The following is a 23,692-nucleotide window of genomic DNA, read 5'->3' on the forward strand; positions in this document are numbered from 1 at the left end:
AATGCCTTTCCCAGGAATAAGGCCATTTCCCTCTATAGAGCTCTGACAGTCTTCTCCCATGCTGAAATTCCTTCTAGTCTGCTTAGTTTCTATAAACACACAGAAAAGGTACCATTAAATTTCAAGCGTATTTAATTGAATTCATCTAGTGATGGGAGGGCACTCAAGCTGGGCCAAGCCCTGTGCTGGGCACAGAGCACTCAGAGATGCTAAAGTTCTGAGGAACCACCAGGAAATCAGGTGATTTCAGTACCAGAGCCAAGACAGAGAGAGACCCATGGGTTGGGGTCCCAGGAGAACATCTGAGTGTAAGGATTCAGGAATAGTGGCCGAGTGCAGGTGACCTTTGGCAGGGGTCTCAGCAGAGCAGCCAGGGCCCTTCAGGTGGATACTGGGGGGATAGAGATGCTGCCCTGGCTCAGAGGGGTGGAAGAGCTTACCCAAGGGCACACAGGAGCTCAGAGAGGTCACAGTGGAGGGCTGTTAGGCCAAAGGACTGGCAGGTGGCCCATGCCCACACCTCCGATGAGAACCTGGGTGCGGTTAAGTCTACAGGAGCATCAGGTGGCCACAGTCCAATCTGGGATGGTGCGAGAGGAGAAGGGAGCGGTGCCAGCCTGGTACAGTGGGTCTCCGGCACTGGTGTGCACCGGAATCATGGGTTTAAAATACGTAATCCTCAACCCCACCCACCCCACCCCCGAGAGACTCTGTTTCAGGAGGTCCAGAGTGGAGCCCAGGAAGCTGCATTTTATTTCAGTGGTGCCCGGGTGATTCTGCCGCAGGGCATCCCAGAACCATGCACATAGGAACCAGTGGCCCAAAAGGCAGATTCTGCCATGGAGCCCCAAGGCTCTGTCCTGTCCCTATCCTGCTCAGCCTTTTGGGCAGGGACTTAGAGGAGGAGGTAGGGGATAGCTGAGGTTACAAGGAGAAGTGAAAAGAGCTGGCCCATGAAAGGGCCAGGTTTGAGTCTTGACCCTCCCACGTCCTGGCTGTGTGACCTCAGACAAGTGACTGAACCTGTCTGAGCCTTTGTTTCCCTTGCATGAGATGGGGCCAATAATACTGAACCAAGAAGACTGTTAACGAGGATTATATCAAATGATGAGTGTAAAGAGCTTAGATCAAGCCTGGCTCTAAGCAGATGCCTAGGAAGCAGTGCTGCTGCCATTAATGTTGTATTTTCTTATTTGACATCTGTGCCCAAGTGCCTGCCTGCTGGTTCAACAGAGCGGGAAGCTGGGGGAAGTCTGCTGGCACAGCTCTCCTGGGATTTTGGCCCCTTCCCACCTGGGGCCCCTGAGATCCTGGAGATGCTGTCCTTGCTGGGCTGCACCGTGGTCGGGTTGTGGAGGTTGGGGTGCATAGTGGGGTGGGAGTGAGAGGCTGGATGGTAGAGGCAACCAGACCAACCCTCTGCGCACAAAGCTGGCCCTCACCCTGGCCCTCTCTCTGCAGTGGGGCCGACTTACTTGCTGTCAACTCCGATGGGAACATGCCCTATGACCTCTGCGAGGATGAGCCCACCCTGGATGTCATCGAGACGTGCATGGCGTACCAGGGTAAGGGCGGGGCCGCCTGCAGTGAAGTGGGCTTAGTGCGGGGCTGCGGCTCTCTCACATCAGTGCAGCTGAACAAGTTACCTAGCAATGTGCCCACCGCCTGCTCAGTGCTCAGGAACTGGGATGGGGCCCCACGATGGTTGTTACCCATGTGATGGGCAAGATGCGGACACAGAACAACCCTGGAAAACGTGCTGTGCACAAGGGGGGCGTTGCTCTCATCTGTGTCACCCCCCCACACACGGGTGGCCTCAGCTGGCCGGGTCTCTTCGTCAGCTGTGACAATTTCAATTCAATAAACATTCACAATAAAGATATATTCCCATTTGGAAAAAATAATACAAAGTCAAGAACATTCGTGGCTGCCTGCTCTGTGCCAGGCACCACACGGGCTGCCAGGGACCCTGGATAAACAAGATGTGGGCTGTCCTCAGCTTACAAATGAGCTTCAGAGAGGAAATGAATGCAGCAGTCAGAGAGATCTGCCCACACTCGCCACCCCAGTGCATACCCCTGAAGGACCTCCTCTTTAGAAATAAATCTCAAGTCCAGACCCTGGACTGCAGTCCAAGGTCCTGCCCGGGCTCTGCGCTTGTGTTTCTTCCCAGGTGGCTGCGGGAACTGCCCTTTTGACCTGTCCATTCCCTGGCCCTGGCGCTTTCCTTGTTCACCAGCAGAACTTCCTAACAATTTTTGTGCCAATCTGGTGAATCTATGGACCCTTCTCAGAATAATATTTTTAAATACAGTTATCAAAGCCATAGGATTATAAAGGAAACCACTTCTATTAAAGTAGAGCTCCCCAAATATTTTTAAATGTGTGAAATAGAAACGTTATTGATTCGTGAAACAATAAGATAACATGATACGAAAATACCTACAGTTTCTGTTGGTGACAGAGTCACAGGCACTGCCAATTCTACTGTGAATTTGGCGTCCGTTCTAATGGAAGGAAATGCTACATTTCATTTAAAGGTTAATGAAAATAAACAGGTCATTCTTTTTCTCTTTCAAGTTTACAGACCTCCCCTGAATTCTATCCAAGAATGCTTGATCTCATGGACCTTTTTTTTCAGAGCAAATCACTCTCTCCTTAAATACCATTAGCAGCTGCTAGTAACACTTAAATTCTTAGCCAGAGATTCAGGCTTGAAAATGTGTTTCTGTGTCCCTCAACCTCGGTTTATTCAGCTCTCCATTCAAAAGTTGTATGCTCAGTAATTCAGTCATTGCCGTAATAAAGATTCACTGAGCATCGTGCCTGGCGCTGCAAACACAGCTGTAGACGAAATAGAAGAAATTAACAGAGACCTGGTCAAATAGAGTGGTCAGGGGAGGCCAGCTGAGGAGGTGGTCCAGGCTGGACCTAAAGGATGAGATGGGCCAGGTATTTGAGCAGTTGGAGACAGGTAGGTGGACGGTAGGGGTGGAAGAACTGTGTGTGTAACAGTAATCAATGTTACTACAATGCCGACTGGGTACCAGGCAGGAATGGACCTTGTTTGTGGCCCAACACGTGGTGTTTGTATTCACTGGGCCTGGGAGAAATGATCTCTGAGCATATCTATCTACCCCGTTGACTGGCAGACCCTCGGGGACAGGAGTCATGCTTCCCCAATCTTCCCCCGCTCCCCTCCCCATTGGGTTCTCTGCCTGGGAATGCTGACTCAATGCCCCCTTCCCCACTGCAGGCATCACCCAAGAGAAAATCAATGAGAAGCGGGCAGCTCCTGAGCAGCAGATGATTTCGGACATTCACTGTATGATTGCAGCCGGCCAGGACCTTGACTGGATAGATGCCCAGGGTGCCACACTGGTGAGGAGAGGGACCAGGCTGGATTGGGCTGGGGGGGGGGTCAGGACCAGAACCCAGACCAGCTAGAACTGAACCGGGCCAGTGCCGGTGGAGGCCAAGCCTATACAGTTGGGGCCTGTCCATGGCTTTGGACCTCCCCCACCTCTTGGGGCCAGGGGTGCCCCTGGAATGTGGGAAGTTAGTAGAGCGGGGCTCAGCCGCTTTGAGAAGCTGGGGCTGGGAGTCGGGAGCCCTGGGTGGGAGGCTTGGCTCTGCCATTCGCCTCTTCTGTCTCTAAGTTTCTCCTTTACCTCAAGCTCCAGGTGTCCATCCTGAGTTCATTATTTCCGCCTCCTCCTGTGATGTCTCCTGCCTAAGGACTGGTACCCTGTTCATCTGCTCACCCAGGCCATCTTGCTTTGCACTGTTCCCTCTCCTGCCTTAGTGTCCCCTCTCCCACCCCAATGCCTTGCCTCGCTGGCTGTCCCTGACGTTGCCGCAACAACCTCTCCTCTGGGTTCCCTGACTTCAGAGGCCAGACACCACCAGGCACCCATTCATCACTGGTTCACCCATCCATCCATCGGTTCGCCCACCCATCGACGTCCTCTATGCCGCATGCGGTACTAGACCCTGGAGATGGAGAACAATGGAACCTTCTCTCTCTCTCTAATCTGCCTCGTTAGCTCCACTCACCCTGTCAGCTCAAGTGTCAGTGACTTGGGAAACCTTCTTGATCTTTCTTCATAGGCTCTCATAGCATGATACAGCTCAGTATTGCGGAAGGTCTGCTTCTGCAGCCTCTAAACTGAAAATTGGAGCATGGCCTTGGAAGCCCACCCCACCACTCCCAACCCTGCCCATGGCTGGGCCCTGCCCTAGGCTTGTGGTCTGTGTGATCGTGAGGACTCAGGGGTTTCAGAATCTTCAGCTCACCAGGTAGAGCTCAGCAGTACCAAGTTCCCTCACCGTCCCTCAGGCCTGACCTGGTGGCCCAGGTGTGACAACTGGGCTTCTCCTACCTGTTCCTGAGCCCTACCCTCTGCCTCATGCCCTTTTCTTTTCTTTTTTTTTTAATTTAAAAACTATTTATTTACTTATTTATTTTATAGTTAATTTACGATATTATATTAGTTTTGGGTTATAACATAGCGTTTCAATATTTTTATAGATTATACTCCAGTTAAAGTTCTGACAAAGCAATAGCCAATATTCCCTGTATTGTACAATATATCTTTGTTGCTTATTTATTTTATACATAATAGTTTGTATCTCTCAATCCTCTACCCCATCTTGCCCCTCCCCCATCCCTCTCAATATTGGTGAGTCTGTTTCTGTTTTGTTATATACATTCACTTGTTTATTTTTTAGATTCCACATATAAGTGATAACATATTTGTCTTTCTCTGTCTGACTTATGTCACTTAAGTGTAATACCCTCTGGGTCCATCCACATGGCTGCAAATGGCAGAATTTCATTCTTTTTTATGGCTGAGTAATATTCCATTGTCTATATATACCACACCTTCTTTATTCATTCATCTTTGATGGACACTTAGTTTGCTTCCGTATCTTGGCAATTGTAAATAATGCTGCTATGAACACTGGGGTGCATGTATCTTTTCAAATTAGTGTTTTCATTTTCTTTGGATATATACCCAGCAGTGGAATTGCTGTATCATATGGTAGTTCCATTTTTAGGTTAATGCACCTCATGCCCTTTTCTATGAACAAGGTCCCTGCTCCGATCACCTGCTCAGCCCAGAACTCAAGGATAGAGTCAGGTAGTTGGATTGAGTACTGCTGCATGAACGCTGTATGAAATCATGGCCAGGCTGTATCAGGGAGTTGCCCACCGTAGCTGGAGCTCCTCTGGGTCTGTGGCTTAGTCCTCTAGACACAGGGGTCTGCTCCGCTTGGGCTAGCCTCATAAGTGGCTCACCCACATGGGCCGGGCACATACTAGGTCTCAGGTCTTCCCAGTAAAGTGGGGAGATGAATAGTACCTTCCTTAAGCATTGTTGGGAGGACTAAATGAGATTCTGCATGTAGGTGCTCAGCACAGAGTCTGTAACTGCTCAATAGATGCTAATGATTAACACATTATTATTATTTACATTAGCACTCTACTGTATATAAAATAGATAAACAACAAGGATCTACTGTATAGCACAGGGAACTATATTCAATATCTTGCAATAACCTATAATGGAGAAGAATCTGAAAAAGAATATATATATATATATATATATGTACGTATGTATAATTGAATGACTTTGCTGTACACCTGAAGCATTGTAAATCAACTGTACTTTAATAAAACAAAAAACCACCAATATTGCTCTCCCAGTCATACCTTTTTATTCCCAGCCATGTATGTGACCCCACAGCTTGTAATGTCTGGCTGTCCAGCTGTGTGTCATTCCCAACCACTGGCAAGCAGCAGATATTTATAAATCAGATAATGATACCAACTTTCACGTGTGCCTGTACCAGATCACACCCTGAGTTTTTTCTACAAATTAAAAAATAAAGGAAAACCTCTATTTGCCAGAACCTTACAGCAACCTGACCCCAGGATGATGCAGCATCTGGCCATCAGGGCTCTGTTCTGAAGGCCATGCTTTCCCTGTCCCACTGGCTGGGGCTCTGTTGCCCCAGACCTTGGCCCCCCCGAGAGCCGTCTGATTTCCTCCCAGCCTGGCTTCTGCTGGCCTCCTTGGGCTCTCACCTGTCTCCCACCTTGTCTGGGCATTCGGTTTCTCTTTGCCTCGTCTCCTTCTCGCTCCTCCATCCATTCCCACAGTGCATCTTGTCATCACTTATGGCTCTCTAAGGATGTTCATCACTTACTGAGGGTTCGTCACGTGCTAAGTACTTTATGTATTTTCTGGGAGATTGGGCAAGTGGACAACTGAGGTCTGCAAGGTGGTATCCATCACCAGAGGCCTTAAATGGTGCCAGGTAAGAGAGATGGGGCCTCAACGTGAACTTTCCCTTATTGGATGTATTGGGTATCTATTGCTGCATAACATACTAACACAATATGTAACATCTCAGAACAACAATAAATATTATCTCACATCGTTTCTGTAGGTCAGGGAATTGGGAGCAGCTTAGCTGGGTGGCCCTGGCATGGAGTCTCTCATGAGGTTACAGTCAAGATGTCAGCCAGGGATGCAGTCATCTGAAGGCTTGACCGGGGCTGGAGGACTCACTTCCAAAGTGGCACACTCACGGCTGCAAGTTAACACTGGCTGTCGGCAGGAGGCCTCAGTTTCTCATCTCTTAGGCTCTCTCCTTAGGGCTGCTTAAGGGTCCTCACAACACGATGGCTGCCTCCCTCTAGAGTGACTGATGCAAGAGAGCCTAAGGTGGAAGCAGCAATGACTTTTATAATCTCAGAAATCACACACCACCACTTCACCACGTCCTATTGGTTTGAAGTGAGTCACTTGTTCTGGCCCACATTCAAGGAGGGAGGCATTAAGCTTCATCTTTTTTTTTTTTCAATTTTTAACATTTTATTTTTGGCTGCACTGCGTGGCTTGTGGGATCTTAGTTCCCCGACCAGGGATTGAACCCAGGCCCTTGGCAGTGAAAGCGTGGAGTCCTAACCACTGGACCACAGGGAATTCCCTAAGCTTCATCTTTTAAAGAGAGATGTGTCAAAGAATTTGTAGACATACTTTAAAACCACCCTATTGGACCTCTGAGACCCCTTCTAGAGGGCTCGATGCAGAGTAGGGACTCAGTAAATGCTGTCGCCTTAACTATAGGGCTTGAAGACGGGAGAAAGGCTCTCCTGTCTGCCTTACCTTCTAGTTCCACGTTGCAGACTTACTAATGCTCTGTAACATGGCTGGTATTTCCACCGCATTCTATTCCATTCTGCTGGCCCCAAGTATGATCTGGGACTTGGGTCAGGGAACGGGCTCTCCTGCCTCCAAATGAGGGACCAGCCCCATGTGGAATGCTCACGTCTTTCCTCTCCTTCAGCTGCACATAGCTGGAGCCAATGGATACCTGCGGGCAGCCGAGCTCCTCCTGGACCACGGGGTGCGCGTGGATGTGAAGGACTGGGATGGCTGGGAACCCCTGCACGCGGCTGCCTTCTGGGGACAGGTAGTTGTCACCCACAGGGCTGTGAAGGAGGCCATCACAGGGTCAACCTGCTGTCCTTTGGGCTGGAAGTTGGTTCAAAAGAACACAAGACCCACTTAGGGTGTTGGCTACGGCTAGTATGTGGGATATGAAAAAACCTAGGGAGTTTGCAGAAATGATTGACGAGTTGTGTCCTAACAAGACGACAATCCAATTTGCTGGAAAATTCCCCACATTTCTGCCTTGAATAGTTTCTCCCTTTGTCTCCCAGATAGAAATCTCGGTGGCTTTCACCATTCCTCTTTAAACACCTGACAGCTCTGGAGTTATAGCTGACTCCTTCTGTCCCTTGGTATGGCCCAGACATGCTGGAGGAGGTGTCAAGCCAATTGCATTTGCCAGGATTCCTGGCTTTAGGGGGCAGAGCCTTCCCTGGGAGTCAGCTTTGCCCCACCATTCTTTGGATCACATCCTAAGAAGCTTTGAATACTCTCTCCACCTCCTAGGCTTTCTGAGCCCTGGGTAGGGGGAAACCTTGGCTTCTTCCTATGTTTCAGATGCAGATGGCAGAGCTATTAGTGTCCCATGGGGCCAGTCTCAGTGCTAGGACGTCCATGGATGAGATGCCAATAGGTAAGTTCAGGACAACACTTGGTACATACATAAGCATTCATCGATTTTTTGATGAATAGAGGATAAATGGTTAAATATGGTTGGATAGACGGTGGGTTGGTGTGTGGATGGATAGTTGGATGAATGAATAAATTAATGGGTGGTTGATGGATGGATGGATGGATGGGTGGATAAGTGGATGAATGTATGTATGAATGAATAAGAGGATGGGTGGGTAGAGGATGAGTCTATGGATGGATGACTGGTTCAGCGAATAGGTAGACGGCTGAATGAAAGGATGAGGTGGATTGAGTGGGTAGGGATGTATGATTTCAGCATCTTTTCATAAGTTCTTGCTTGGGCTACATGGGGTACCTGCTTGTTTCCCTTGATACTTTTTGTGGGGAATTAATGACTCCTCTTGGAAGCTATCAAAGGTGTCTGAATCCTTCGGTCATAACTGGGAATTGGGACTGTACATGGGACATGGGTTTCCTCTTCTTACAGTCCTCTAAGGATTGAGTCGTAGCCCAGAAATAAGGCTGGCACTGTTTTCTCCCCTCCTCCCATGTCCCAAAAGATGCTGGGAGTTTTCAGTGGGTTGGCGTGGCAGCTCCTCTGGTCTGGAGGGCCCTCAGGGGCCACAGCCCCCTGCACTATCCCCCACCATGGGCTCCTTTGCCCCTTCAGACCTGTGTGAAGAGGAAGAGTTCAAGGTACTGCTGTTGGAGCTAAAACACAAGCACGACGTGATCATGAAGTCGCAGTTGAGGCACAAGTCATCCTTGAGCCGCAGGACGTCCAGTGCAGGCAGCCGCGGGTGAGTCAGGGGCAGGGCAGCCGGGGCGCCCGAGGATGCCCCCACCCATGGCGCCTGGATGCAGCCTCTCAGCATCCCCCCACCCCCACTCCCCTTAGGAAGGTGGTGCGTCGAGCCAGCCTGTCGGACAGAACCAACCTGTACAGGAAGGAGTATGAGGGAGAGGCCATACTATGGCAGCAGAGGAGCGCAGCCGACGATCAGCGGACCTCCACCTACAATGGGGACATCAGGGAGACCAGGACAGACCAAGAGAATAAGGACCCGGTGAGTGCCTGCCTCCTGCCTGGCCCCCGTCTTGGTCACTGCCGTGGGAGGGGGACAGGGCCCCAGCCTGGTGTTGCCTCTTCATCTCAGAGCCTTCAGAGGGTGGTCAGCTGGCAGTGCCCTTAAACTAGCTGGATCCTGTCTGATGTGGGCAGCTACCGTGGTTAATGGGGCAAGCGTAGGGTGTGTTCGTGTCAGAGCCGGGAGACTTGCACACAGTAGGGACTCATAATTGCCAGGGAGTGAGTGATCACCATGTGCCTGCTTGGGCTCCAGCAGAAGAGAGATTTAGTTCTGAGCTGCCCAGAAGAGAGATTTCGTAGGGCAGCCACCCTGGGGGAGAGGGCACTACAACTTCTTCGGGGGAAATATAACAAGATGTGGAGAATTGTGTTGAGACATCAGGTTGGAAGAAAATTTTTGAAAAATAGTAAGGGGCTGGCAGGACATCTAAGAAGCCGGCTCCAGGAGGAGCCAATGGTCTGAGCATTCAACCACTTTCCTAAGAGGATGCTGTATTAGTTTCTGAGAGCTGCTGTAACGAAAGACTGCAAACTTGGTGGCTTGAAGCAACAGAAATGTATTCTCTCCCAGTTCTGGAGGCCAGAGGTCTAAAAATCAAGGTGTCAACAGGGTTGGCTCCTTCTGGGGTCTCAGAAGGGAAATCTGTTCCATGCCTCTCTCCTAGCTTTTGACGGCTCAGGCCTTCCTTGGCTTTTTGCTAGCAGGCCTCCAGTCACTGCCTCTGTCTTGACATGGCCTTCCTTGTATATGTGTGTGTATCTCTGTTTTCTCTTAGAAAGATACCAGTCATTGGATTAGAGCCCACCCTCATCCAGTATGACCTCATCTTTTTTTCTTTTTCCTAACATCTTTATTGGAGTATAATTGCTTTACAATGTTGTGTTAGTTTCTGCTGTATAACAAAGTGAATCCGCTATACATATACATATATCCCCATATCCCCTCCCTCTTGCGTCTCCCTCCCACCCTCCCTATCCCACCCCTCTAGGTCTCATCCAATGTGACCTCTTCTTAATTTAACTGATTACACCTGCAAAGACCCTACTTCCAAATAAGGTTACACTCAGAGATGTGGGGTGGGTATGAGTTTTGGGGGGACACTGTTCAACTCAGTACCGATACACTCAGGTCCATGCATGGCTGCAGCCTTGCTGAGAGGAGTGAGCAGGTTTGGGACCAGAGCAGAATTGCTGGGGACAAGAAGGAAGAGGCTGACCATACCAGTAGGGGTCTGCCTTTGTGGTTCTTCCATTACACGATGAGCAGTTGAAAACATTTCTAGCAAGTGTTGCTTTGGAGGGATGCAAAATGTCTCAGTGGGGCCCTGCTTTCCTGCGTGAACAGGGAGGTCACATGAGGGCTTGTCTTGCCAGCTGGAGAGAAGGCAAGAGAATCCCCATCAAAGCACTGGCTGGGATGGAGCCGGCACACGTGGAGCTTTTGTCTTCCTTCTTCCCTAAACTTGGAGGTTGGGAGAGAAAAGAGTTGTAGATCAAAATCGAATCACATTTCAAATGCCTCCCAGCTATGCTTTAATTATTTTTTATTTGTGATTCATGTGTAACTTGTGTTAAGTACACAAAGCTTAAATGAATTTTTCAATAAACTTACAAACACATAGCTTCCGATGAAAGTATAGAGCATTTTTGTCATCCCAGAAGGCTCCCATGTTCTCTTTTCCAAGGACTTCTCCCACCCCAAAGGTAGCCACTATTTAACTTGGAGCACTAAAGATTAGTTTTGCACCTGCATCTGCATATGAATGGACCCAGGCAGTCTATGGTTCTTTGTGTTTGGTTTCTTTTTTGGGGGGGATGGTACGCGGGCCTCTCCCTGTTGTGGCATCTCCCGTTGCGGAGCACAGGCTCCGGACGCGCAGGCTCAGCGGCCATGGCTCACGGGCGCAGCCGCTCCGCGGCATGTGGGATCTTCCCGGACCGGGGCACGAACCCGCGTCCCTTGCATCGGCAGGCGGACTCTCAACCACTGCGCCACCAGGGAAGCCATGAGTTTGGTTTCTTTGTGTCTCCGAGATTCCTCCACGTGGTGGCATTCAGCAGCAGTTCATTCTTTTTCATTGCTCTGTAAATTCTATTATTTACATAGTCTACAATTTATGTGGACATTTGGGTTGTTTCCAGCCTGGGCTATTTTGAATAAAGCTGCTCCGGACATCCTTGTGTGTGTCTTTTGATGGACACAAGCGCTGTTTTCTGGAGGGTATTTACCAAGGAATGCGGTATGAGTTACGGGGTAGGCGATATGTACCTTTCAGAGATCCCGCCAGGCAGTTTTCCAGAGCAGTTGTACCTGTCTGCTCTCCCTTCAGCAGTGAAGGCGCCTTTCTTGCCAGCTGTTGGGATAGTTAGTTCTCTGCGTGTGAGCCGTCCTGGTGGGGTTGCTGTGTAGCTCAAATTTTTAGTTTGTTTTTCCCGATGGTGGATGATGTTGAACCTTTTCTTGTGCTTATTGGCCAACTGGTTATCTCTTCGTGCTTCATCTGTTCTTTAGCCCTTTTTTATTGGGCTGTTTATCTTTTCCTTATTGATTCATAGGAGAGACTGAGATTCTTCAAGAAACCCTCAGGGGTTTCCCTCTCCACGCCTGCTCCTTTCCGTGTGTCTATTCAGATCTCACAGGCCCCAGGATTCTCTCAGAAGTGCTCATTGATGTAGAGTTTCATAAACCACTAGCCCTGTAGGGAAAGGGTGGGGGGATAGGGATGCTGGAGACCAGCCTGAGTTAGGTCTGAGTTTGTTGTTGTTGTTAATTTCTGGAGATTCCTCATCAAGGCTTCAGTTTATCTGGAGTTGAGTGAAAGCAATCAGATGGGCCACTTGGCCTCAGGGGCTGGGGTTTCAGACCAGGGAGGAGAAGACAGGGTACAGAGATGGCATAGCCAGAAGCAGGCAGTCCTCTCTCAGGTGCTCAGAAGTCCTGTCCCAGGGAAACCGTCAGGGTCCAGGGTCCCTGTCCCAGCCCCAGAGGGAACAAGGAGGTCACAGGATACAGCTGCAAAGCTCAAAGCTCCTTCCTTTTTTGTTCCTACTACCTTTCAAGGCCTTAGGTGCTGTCAAGGACATAATAGTCTATAAGGTAGGGATTCTCAAAGTGTGGTCCCTGGACCAGCAGTGTCAGTGTCACCTGGGAACTTGTTAGAAATGCAGATTCTCAGGCCCCACCCCAGATGTACCAAATCAGAATCCCTGGGGCTGAGGCCCAGCACTCTCTGTTTTAACCAGCCCTGCAAAGGATTATGATGCATGCATGAATTTGAGAACCACTGATCTAAGGGAGTATTTGCTCAGCCTGACTCCCAAGTCAGGTTTCTGCCAAGGCTCTGTGCTGCTAACCCCCAGGGCTGGCTTGGGTACATGGTTTTGGCAGAGCTGATTCACTGATAGCAGGCACAGCAGTAATAAGACAACCCCGTCTCTTCAACCAGTGGTTCACAATCTTAACTGTAAAAGAAAATCACCTTGGGGTGGTGTTTTGTTTTTGTTTTGAAAAAACCTGATGTCCAGGCTGCAGTCCCAACTGATTAAATCAGAATCTCCAGGCTTGGGGCTCAGGCATTGTATTAATTAATTAATTAATCTTTGGCTGCATTGGGTCTTCATTGTTGCTCACGGGCTTCCTCTAGTTGCGGCGAGCAGGGGCTACTCTTGGCTGCAGTGCGCGGGCTTCTCATTGCGGTGGCTTCACTTGTTGTGGAGCACGGGCACGTGGGCTTCAGTAGTTGTGGCACGAGGGCTCAGTAGTTGTGGCTCGCAGGCTCTAGAGTGCAGGCTCAGTAGTCGTGGTGCACGGGCTTAGTTGCTCTGTGGCATGTGGGATCCTCCTGGACCAGAGATTGAACGCTTGTCACCTGCATTGGCAGGCGGATTCTTAACCACTGCGCCACCAGGGAAGTCCCTATTTATCTATTTAATGAATAGACTTTATGTATTTATTTACTTTTTGACTAGTTTTAGGTTTTCAGATAAATAAGTGGGGGGAATTCCCTGGTGGTCCAATGGTTAAGACTCCACACTTCCACTGCAGGGGTATGGGTTTGATCCCCGGTCGGGTAACTAAGATCCCACACGCTGCGATACAGCCAAAAAAAAAAAAAGAAAAAGAAGTGGGAAGTACGGACAGTTCCAATATACCCTCGTTATCATGCCCCCCTGTTTCCACTATTATTAACCTCTTGCTTTAGTGTAGTATACACGTTATCATTGATGAGCCAGTATTGATACATTATATTAACTAAAGTCCATAGTTTCCATTAGGGTTCACTTTTCTGGTTGTATGTTCTATGGATTTTAACAAATATATAATGTCATGTGTCCATCATTAAAGTGTCATACAGAATATTTTCATTGCCCTAAAAATCCCTGATGCTCCCTATTCATCCCTTCCCAACCCCAGGCAATCACTGATCTTTTTACCGTCTCCAAAGTTTTGCCTTTTCCAAAATCATACAGTATGTTGATTGAATCACACAGCATGTTGCTTTTCAGTTCGGCATTGCATGTGTTTAAAATCTCCCAGATGATTCCAATATGCACTCAAGGCTGAGAACGAGTGACTTCCATCCCTGCTGCTCAAATTATTCGCAGGAACGTGTTAGAAATGCTGAAATTTGGGTCCCAACCCAGACCTAGTGAATCAGAATATACATTTTAACAAGAGCCCCAGGTGACTCATATGCACATGAAAGATTGAGAAGCACTGATTTAGACCATCAAGAATCTGCATCCTCCCATCCCATTTGTCATCAGTTTGCCTGCATAGTTCAGAAGAAGCCACTGAAGAAACAGAAGAAACACACACATAAATGGAAACTTGCTATGGGAAGCATTCCTCTCCTTACCATATTTTAATCTAATTATATATTTCTTGGAGATCTTTCCAAGAAATCAGATTCTTGGAATCACAAGTCAGCACATAGAGACTTCCTTCATTTTTTCCTACCAGCTCCAGAACAGTCTAATACAAGTACTTGCCATAATTTCCCACCTGCCTAATGATGGTTTTCATGCTCCCCTGAGGGAATCTATCTGTGAAACAAAGTCCTGGAAATGGGCATGCTTGTGCAAAGTATATATTTTTCTTAAAAAAAAATTTTTTTTTTTGTGGATGGTGTGACATTGCCCTCCAAAGAAGTTGTGGCAGTTGACACTCCTGTCTACTTCCCACACCCCTGCAAGCACTGAATAATAACAAACTTTAAAAATATTTGTCAGGAATTCTCTGGCAGTCCGGTGGTTAGGACTCTGTGCTTTCACTGCTGAAGGCCCAGGTTTGATCCCTGGTCAGGGAACTGAGATTCCACAAGCCACTCAGTACACTTCCCCGCCAACCAAAAAAAAAATGTGTTGGGACTTCCATGATGGTCCAGTGCTTAAGAATCCACCTTCTAATGCACGGGACAGAGGTTCGATCCCTGGTCAGGATCCGGGCAACTAAGCCCGTGCGCCACAACTACTGAGCCCGCGTACCACAACAAAGACCCGACGCAGCCAAAAGTAAATAAATGATAAATAAATAAATATTTTTTAAAAATTTGTCAATGTGATGGGTAAAAATGATATTTTGTTGTTTAAATTTTTATGTCATTAACTATTTGTGAGACTGAAAATTTTTCCTACATTTATATGCTATATAGATCTACATTTTGCTGTGATCTGAATATTAATGTCCTTTGCCTGTTTTTTCCGTTGGGTAGTTGGGCTTTTTCAAATGGACTTTTAAGAGCTCTTTATACATTTGGAAATTAGTCCCTTTTCTCTTATAGGTTGTAAATATATTTCTAGTTTTTCATGTGTCTTTTGACTTTGCTATGCTTTATATTTTCGTCACTGTCAGATGAATCTACCTTTTAGTCATAGTTTCTAGGCTGCAGCTACTTTTTAAATTTTTTTTTGTGGTACGCGGGCCTCCCACCGCTGCGGCCCCAGACGCGCAGGCCCGGCGGCCACGGCCCATGGGCCCAGCCACTCCGCGGCACGCGGGATCCTCCCGGACCGGGGCACGAACCTGTGTCCCCTGCATCGGCAGGTGGACTCCCAACCACTGCGCCACCAGGGAAGCCCATAGGCTGCAGCTACTTTTAAAGCTCTTATTACCCAGGGATTTCTAGGTATAAAAGATCTCTGGGTAAGAGCGTCTTCCATTTGTAGTGGAGATATACCAGGGGCTAAGAGGAAGGATTACAAGTGACCCAACTAAAATCGACTTACACAAAAAAGAGATGCATTGGCTTATGTAACTGGAAAGTCTGGGGCCAAGTGGATCCAGGGGCTCAAAACATATCATCAGGATACAGTCTCTCTCTCTCTCAGTCTCTGTCTCTCTTTCAGTCTTCCTTAGTGCTGGCTTCACAGCCAAGTAGACCCTTTGAAATGGTATCTCCCCAGTACATCATTCTTACCAGCGTAGTTCCTACAGAAATAGATCTGCTCTTTCCCAACTTTTCTAGCACAAGTCCCAGGGTTGAGTTTCACTGAACCAATTTCAGTCAGGAACCCACCCCTGAACCAATTCCTGTAGGGAGTTTATTGATTGGCCAGGCCTGGGGTCGTGGTCTTTTGCTGGGAGCAAAGGTGAGAGTGGGTCAACTCTATCAAAACCCATAGATTGGTGAGTTCCCCAAAGGAAAATAGAAGTCTTATTACCCAGGTAGGGAAAACGGATGAGGACAGGCCCAAACAATCATGCTTTCAGCAGAGGCACAAGTGGGGTATGGGTTCAGATCTTCCAGCCAGCTGGTAACGTTGTCCTTCTCACCCTCAAGAACCCCAGGCTGGAGAAGCCCGTGCTGCTCTCCGAGTTTCCTACCAAGATCCCACGAAGTGAAATGGACGTGCCTGTTGAGAACGGCCTCCGGGCTCCGGTCAGCACCTACCAGTATGCGCTGTCCAACGGGGACGTCTGGAAAGTGCATGAGGTGCCGGACTACAACATGGCCTATGGCAACCCTGGCATGGCCGATGCCACCCCGCCCTGGAGTGGCTACAAGGAACAGAGCCCCCAGACGCTTCTGGAGCTGAAGCGGCAGCGGGCTGCTGCCAAGCTGCTCAGCCACCCCTTCCTGAGCACCCATCTGGGTAGCGGCATGGGCAGGACGGGTGAGGGCGGCAGCGAAGGCAAGGCCCCTTTGATCGGAGGCAGAACTTCCCCGTACAGCAGCAATGGGACCTCGGTGTATTACACGGTCACCAGTGGAGACCCCCCACTCTTGAAGTTCAAGGCCCCCATGGAGGAAATGGAGGAGAAGGTCCACGGCTGCTGCCGCATCTCCTAGTCCCTGAGGGATGGAGGGGAGGGATGCTCTGGGGAGAGGGTCCCTGGAATCCAGGCCAGCCCAGCAGCCCTGCCTGGGGAGGCTTCCGAGGGCAGCTGGGGAGAGGTGGGCTCTGCTTTCCAGAGGAACGCTAACCTCACCTCTCAGCCAGCTGCCCATAGTATCACCACTTCCCACGGTTCTGCTTCTTGCCGCACTGTCTGCCATCAAACACAAGGCCCATAGTGGCTTCCTGACTCATCCTGCTGTCAGATTTCAGGAGCATGGGCTGGGATTCCGGTTCTGTTGTTGGTAAAGGCTTCTCTGGACCAGTACTCACATGTGACATATCAATACACACACACACACACACACACACACACAATCAACATGTGTAGGGATGACACAGCTGGGCTCATGGGAAGCAGGTGGGACTGAGAATTTGTGGGCTCTTCCCAAGAGGACTGAAGTTAAGACTCAGAGTTTTGTCGCCACTGCCAACATGGCTTTAGCAGGGGAGGAGGCCTGCTAAGCTGATACCTGTCAGCCTGCCCAGAGCCCTACCAGGGTTTGCTATCATCATCCACATCCGGCAGGAACAGGAGGTCCTCTCTGCATCCAGAGGGAGCTATGCGCCCACGTCGGGTGGATGACACGGGCGTAGGCCTGCTCCCCACAGCCTTGCTTGTGCCAAGTGCCAGCTGTGTGAGTGCCCAGGGGCCAAGGTGGAAAACCTGGCTATTCCAATCCTGGAATAATCCAAATCATATTTTGCTCTTGGGTGGAAGCATCAAAAGATGGAGGGGAGAGAGAACAAAGGTAGTGTTTCCAAAAGTGCATTTGCTGAAAGAATTCTTTTAGGCTACAAAGCTTCAGGTTGGGAAGGGGGTCCACTGAATTAGTTTTCTTTCCTGAACAGTATCACGATCACTAGGTTTTACTGACTGGTGTTGGACAAATGAAGCTAAGCGAGAAACTTCAGTTGGAAGGGCTTTTCCAGGGAGAGAGGCAAATTCATGTTGTTAATTTCTGCAGACATCTCTGGTAACCATGACAGAGCCCAGTGCCCTGGCCAACCTTTGTGAATATTCGGCTGATTTCAGTCCAGCCTGTCTCAGCCGGCCCTCCTCAGACGAAGCCATCAGAGTGAGCAGTGGGGGGCTGCCGGGACCCTGCCTCTCCCAGAGTGAATGCTCCGCACTCCCAGGCCAGCTTTGCATTTTCTGGAATGCTTGGTGAGACGGATTTGCCAGTTGGCCCTTGTGAGTTCCTGTCTGGCCCAGGAGCTCCCATCCTGCTCCTGCCAGAGTGGTGACAGCCCAAGGCTGAAAATCCAAGGTGCACATGGTCCAACACCCTGCACTGCATTCAGGAGAGCGGTGGTGGGGCTGTAGTTGGGTCTTGCCCAGCTCTACTATTTCATAGCCCCAATCTTTCTGATGCTGCGGAGGGAAGCCTATGAGAGACAGGCTGCCTGCCACCTCTTCACTGCATTCTCTCGTGAGCCCCTTTGAAATTGTTGCCCACGAGTTGGGCGCTGTCCGTGGAATCGGCCAAAACCTTCTGGTATAACTAACGAACTGCAGGTTTGTTTCCTGCTCTGTGCACCCTTTACTTGTCTAAAACTACCTCTTTAGAGCTCTGCAGGGGCCCCTGAGGTCCAGATTCTGGAATTTGGGGGGCAAATCTGGGTTTCCTTTAACCCTTTTCTTTCTGAGCTTATGAGAAATTCTCACCGAGGGACATCTGGGCCAGAGGCTGGGGCTGGAGGAGCCCCCTTGTGCCACAGTCCTAGTAATGAGGTCTGCTGTTTGTCCCAGTCCTCCACTGTGGTCGCCATGGCTCCCATAGCCCAGAGGCAGAGCTGGATCCCAAGGGCCTCGCTGATGCTTTACCAGGAGCAGGGCAGCTGGGTCAGAGAACAGTGCTCCTGGATGCAGGGAGAGTCACAGCACCAGGCCACTCCCACCCCAGCTCCAGGACGGATCCAGTCCAGGGTGGAAAGGCAGGTCAGGCGACTTCAGACAGGTGTGCGTGACACCTGCCACATCCCTGGGGTCTGGGGCTGACTCTCCATCATCTCATCCTATGGCTGGAGCAGGGCAGGGATGATTCAAAACACACATGCCTTTTAGGCTTTAAAATAGTGTTCAGATCAGACTGACACTGAAATTCCTCTTGAGCCCACTTGAGCTGCAACCTGGGAGGTGCTGAGGGAAGACACACGCTCCTAGGAGAGAGCTGTGTACGTTTTCAGATCTGTTTGCTCAGGGGCCAGAGACTGAAGGTATTTATTGCCCGCTCTGAGCCCTTCTGGCTGTTCCCTCCTTCCTCCTTTGCTTCCTGCCTCCTGGGCCGTTCCTCTCCCACCCAGAAGGCTGGGAATCCCAGCTGATCCCCTGACAGGAGCCAACTGCAGACTCTTGGGCTTTAGCGCGTGTTTTCAGTCGGGGATAAACCATTCCCTTCAAGTACCTGGGGGAACTTTCCCTGTGGGTCTCCTCGGTGTCAAGGGACAAGCTGGGGCCAAAGTCATTCATTTATTCACTCATGTAGTTTATTGAGTAGCTGTGACTCACCAGGCACTGTATTAGGTTCCAGGGATAAAGGAGGAATGAGAGAGTGAGGTCTCATCCTTTGATGATGGTCATGACCATCCTCATGGTCATGAGCATCAACAGCCCCATTCAGTTCACCTGAGACAGAAAGGCTGCATCCTAGTCCAGCAACCCTTTACTTTTCTGCTCCTAGAATCCCTAGCGTATGAATTTCTTTAGCTGGGAAGCTGCTGACATCACCACCCCTGGATAACATTTGCCACTAAATGGAGATGCTGGATCTTGGGTTCCAGGCAGATACCATCCCAAGTCCACCTGGGACTTTCAAGGATAACTGCCTTTAGGCCAGCATCTTTCAGCCACTGTATAATACCAGTTTGAAGTCAGTGTCTAGAAGAACAAGGAGTCTGGAACTTATTGCCAAATGCATCTCAGGTTCTTAAGCTCATTGTCTCTTCCTCATTTTTGCTCATTTATTACCTAGTCCTGCCCCACCAACGGATATTGGGAGGAAAAGGAGCTTCTCCTTTAATATCGAAAACTTTCCTCATGAGTCTGCCTCTATTCCTGGCAGGTGTGGATCAAGGAGCAGGGAGAAAGCTGGCAAGGTCGACCAGATGCCCAGCTCCCGCTTAGACCCAGGTCTGGTGGCAGTTCCTGGCAGATGAAAGAAGGCTACTTCTAAAGCCTGTGCCACATGGCTCCCTCTGAGCTCTCGCCCTTGCTCCCACCTTATGCCCCAAACAACTGAAAATTGGTGGCTATCACCAGAGAGTGAGTTTCTGGCCTGAGAGTAGCTCCAGGAAGTTGAGTGCACCCTAAGCCCAGGTCTTCTGAAGACTTCAGGATGTAGTTCTCCATCAAATATGCAGCATTGGTGAAACTGCTCTGTACTGTTTGATCAATTTCAATAGGCTTAGAAAAGTTAACAAAGCTGTGTCCCCTGTCCTACCCACCAGTTTGCTGGCCTTGTAGTAACATGAGACCATTTTGGTTGTTGGTGTCAGATATCTTTTGATCTTGAGTTCTCCCTTCCACTTGCTTTCCCAGAGCAGAATACTGGGACACTTTCCAGAAGGGCACTCCTTACGGGATGCCCAGAAGGACTGTATTTAACTCTTGCTGTTGTGGCTTGGGGACAGCCTCCCCTCCCCCAGGGCACATAAGAGCAAAGAGTCATGTGGTCAGTGGGTGACTCCGCAGAAGTGACCGCCTCTGCTAGAAGCTTTCCTCGACAGTCTCTTGTTGGCCAGTTGGCCGGAGGGCCTGCTTCCCATGGGCATTGCAAGTGCCACAGTGCGGGGCCTGGCTCTGTGCACCCAGGAAAAGTCTGTAGACCCACAGCCCTCCGCAATAATTCACCAGACCAGAAGCCACTGATGTACAGAGAACATTTAAGAAAAATGTATTTTATGTGAAAAAAAAAAGTTAAAACTCTGTATACTGTATCAGCAGCTTTGTGTAAAAATGGCAATCAAGAGAGTCTAATATATTTAAAACGTTTTTTAAAAAAAACCCTCGTGGATCTTTGATATTGTATTGAAGTAACTTCCAGGTAGCACCACGCCATGCGGCAGTGGTGAGCCCCATGTTCGAGACTGTGGCTCGACCACATCCCAGAGGGGCACGCCCCTGGAGTTGCTTCCAGCTGCCAAGGCCTGTGACAGAATTCGCTGTTAAGAGTTTTTAATTAAGATTATTAAATTCCTTTTAATAACACCTGTTTAGTGTGGCTGTGGTCATTGCTATGAGCTCGCTTGAACCCTAATGATTTGAATTCACAAAACGGTAGTGCCTGGGATGAAGGGCAGGGGAGGGTTCCAGGTCCCTGATCCCACCACAGAGGGCTCTCCCAGTTGGCCCCTGAATCAGAGGGAGCTCTGAGGGCTCAGATACGGAGAGGTATCTTTCTAGACTGCAAGAAGGTGAAACCTGGTGAAGTCAAGAAAAGAAGGGTGGTTGGAAATGAGCTTCACTCTGTCAAATGCTTCTTTTGAAATTAACATGGAGCCCTATAATAGCTCATATACCATTTTCCCCCACACTTTCAAATGGTTGTCTGATGACACATTTATATGTAACAGGGCTGCCCTTCTCTTCTGTTCTCTTCTTGGAGTGCACTGACCTGTCCTATCCTCTTCTCCCCAAACCACCCCAGTCCTTCTCCTCATACAGTTTATAGTGGGGAAGTAAAATACTACATACTACTTCACATTATTACAACAATTCAGCAGGTGAGACCGTGGTTATTCTCACTTCTGACCTTAGGCAATGGAGAGATTGACAAACTCTATGACTGCACAGCCCCAGACAGTGGTCATTGTTTTCATCACATACAGATGTTTGTTGGTGTCTTGGAAGAGGATGAAAAAGGATGCTGTCTTGGACCCTTCTGGATGCTGGCTGCCAGAGCAGGGACACATAGAAATCTCCACACTTGGGCTTGAAAAATTTCATAAACAGGCTGGGTATGGGGAGAGAGGGGAAGAACGGAAGTATCTTTGTAGCAGCGGACATTCATCCATTTAAAAAAGTATATTGAGGACTTCCCTGGTGGCGCAGTGGTTAAGAATCCGCCTGCCAATGCAGGGGACACAGGTTCGAACCCTGGTCTGGGAAGATCCTACATGCCACGGAGCAACTAAGCCCGTGTGCCACAACTACTGAGCCTGTGCTCTAGAGCCCACGAGCCACAACTACGGAGCCCATGTGCCACAACTACTGAAGCCCACGTGCCTAGAGCCCATGCTCTGCAACAAGAGAAGCCACTGCAATGAGAAGCCCGCGCACCACAACGAAGAGTAGCCCCTACTCACCGCAACTAGAGAAAGCCCGCGTGCAGCAATGAAGACCCAACGCAGGCAAAAATAAAATAAATTTATTTAAAAAAAGTATATTGATACATGATAATGGTAATGTCTCACATTTATGAAGCACTTTACAGTTGTATATATGTCTTCTCATTTACACAAAGAAAATGAGGCCTAAAAATTGGCTATTAGATTTAACACCGTGGAGCTCATGACGATCTTTTTTTTTTTTAAGATTTTTTTTTATGTGGACCATTTTTAAAGTCGTTATTGAACTTGTTATAATACTGCTTCTGTTTTTTATGTTTTGGTTTTTTTGGCCGTGAGGCATGTGGGTTCCTAGCTCCCCGACCAGGGATCAAACCTGCAACCCCTGCATTGGAAGGCAAAGTCTTAAGCACTGGACTGCCAGGGAAGTCCCTCACAATGATCTTGACAAGAGGTTCTGGTTGGCCAGTGTAGGAATCAGCCTGATTGGACAGGATTCAAGACAGAATGGGAGGAAGACTGGAGATGGCAAGTATAGACAAGTTGTTTGAGGCTTTATGCTATAAAAGTGAGAGTGAAATGGGGAGGAAGCTCTAGAGGGATATAGGGTCATGAGTGTTGTTTGCAGGATGAAAAATATTACAGCATGTTTGTATGCTGATAGGAATGAACCAGTAAAGCAGGGAAACGGATGATCCAGGAAAGAGGAGGGAATTGCTGGAGAGACATAGGTTAGTAGTAGGGGGATTGGCAACTACTGCCCAAATGGAAGGACTGGCATTAGATAGGCTCACAGACAGCTCATCCATAGTAACGGAAGGCCCAGTATGTGGGCAGAGATGCAAACAGGTAGGAAGATGTGGTGGGAGCATGTGGAACTATCTTCCCTGACTGCTATTATTTTCTCAGTGAAATAGAAAGCAAACTCTAAAAGTAAGAACGAGAGAGGAAAAGGTAGAGAGAAGTTAGGGAAATAGAGGCTAGCAGGCAACCTTAAGGGCCCACTTGAGACCATGAATTTCAGGCACAGCTGGTGGGCATGACTGTGTCTTTCTTTTCCCCTGCACTGTATGGCGGCCTGGGTGCAGGAGGAAAGTAGGTGGAGAGTGGGGTTTAACCAGGTTTGGGGTTTTGCCAGGCAAAAAACAAGGAGGTGAGGGACTTCCCTGGCAGTCCTGTGGTTAAGACTTGGCCTTCCAATGCAGGGGGTGCGGGTTTCATCCCTGGTCAGGGAGCTAAGATCCCACATGCCTGGCGGCCAAAAAGCCAAAACATAAAACAGAAGCAATATTGTAACAAATTCAATAAAGACTTTAAAAATAATCCACATCAAAAAAATAAATCTTGAAAACGAAAGAAAATGATCAGGTGAGAGAAGAGAAAGCTACCTGAAGGTGTAATCAAAGGAGTGGCTATTATGACGGACCGGTATTTTTGAACGAATGAATGAATGATTTCAATACTGGGGAGTGGCTGGCCTCACCCAAGCTCTGAGAGACCCGGAGAAGCACAGTCAGTGGGTCAGTGTGCCCCAGCAGGTCCCAGCCTCTCCTCCCAGTTCACATTTCTGACCTCCCTGGGCCTTGTAGGGCCGCGCTGTGGGGCGGCCGGCAGGGGGAGCGCGAGGATGGCTGTGGTCGGGCTCTCCGGCTTCAGTTCGGGCTCCCTGCCTGCCCCACCGCCCCGGGTACCACGGCCACTCAGGCCTGACATCTGCTCTCTAGTTGATCTTGATGAACTCGGCTCCCCGCAGGACCATAGCAGGAACGCTACCTCGGAACAGGAACGTAGTCGCCAAGACTAAATTCCGCTGAGCAACCACGGAGCAAGAACGTGGTCTCAGCAGCAGTCCCGGGCCTCTACGGAGGCGCTGGGTGGG

General features: G+C 49.2%; 1 protein-coding gene across 1 annotated transcript in view; it reads left to right on the top strand.

Moving 5' to 3' along the window:
• The window catches only part of PPP1R16B (protein phosphatase 1 regulatory subunit 16B), a 102,762-nt gene extending 82,028 nt beyond the window's left edge, over window positions 1-20,734 (top strand). Inside the window, exons 5-11 of the mRNA XM_067708130.1 lie at window positions 1,462-1,565; window positions 3,257-3,381; window positions 7,360-7,485; window positions 8,022-8,097; window positions 8,767-8,896; window positions 8,995-9,163; window positions 15,969-20,734. Of these exons, the coding sequence (XP_067564231.1) occupies window positions 1,462-1,565; window positions 3,257-3,381; window positions 7,360-7,485; window positions 8,022-8,097; window positions 8,767-8,896; window positions 8,995-9,163; window positions 15,969-16,478 (1,240 nt within the window). The 3' untranslated portion in view covers window positions 16,479-20,734. The remainder of the gene's footprint in view (window positions 1-1,461; window positions 1,566-3,256; window positions 3,382-7,359; window positions 7,486-8,021; window positions 8,098-8,766; window positions 8,897-8,994; window positions 9,164-15,968) is intronic.
• The last annotated feature ends 2,958 nt before the right edge of the window (window positions 20,735-23,692 follow it).

This window comes from Pseudorca crassidens, chromosome 15 (assembly GCF_039906515.1).
Source record: "Pseudorca crassidens isolate mPseCra1 chromosome 15, mPseCra1.hap1, whole genome shotgun sequence".
NCBI lineage: Eukaryota > Metazoa > Chordata > Mammalia > Artiodactyla > Delphinidae > Pseudorca > Pseudorca crassidens.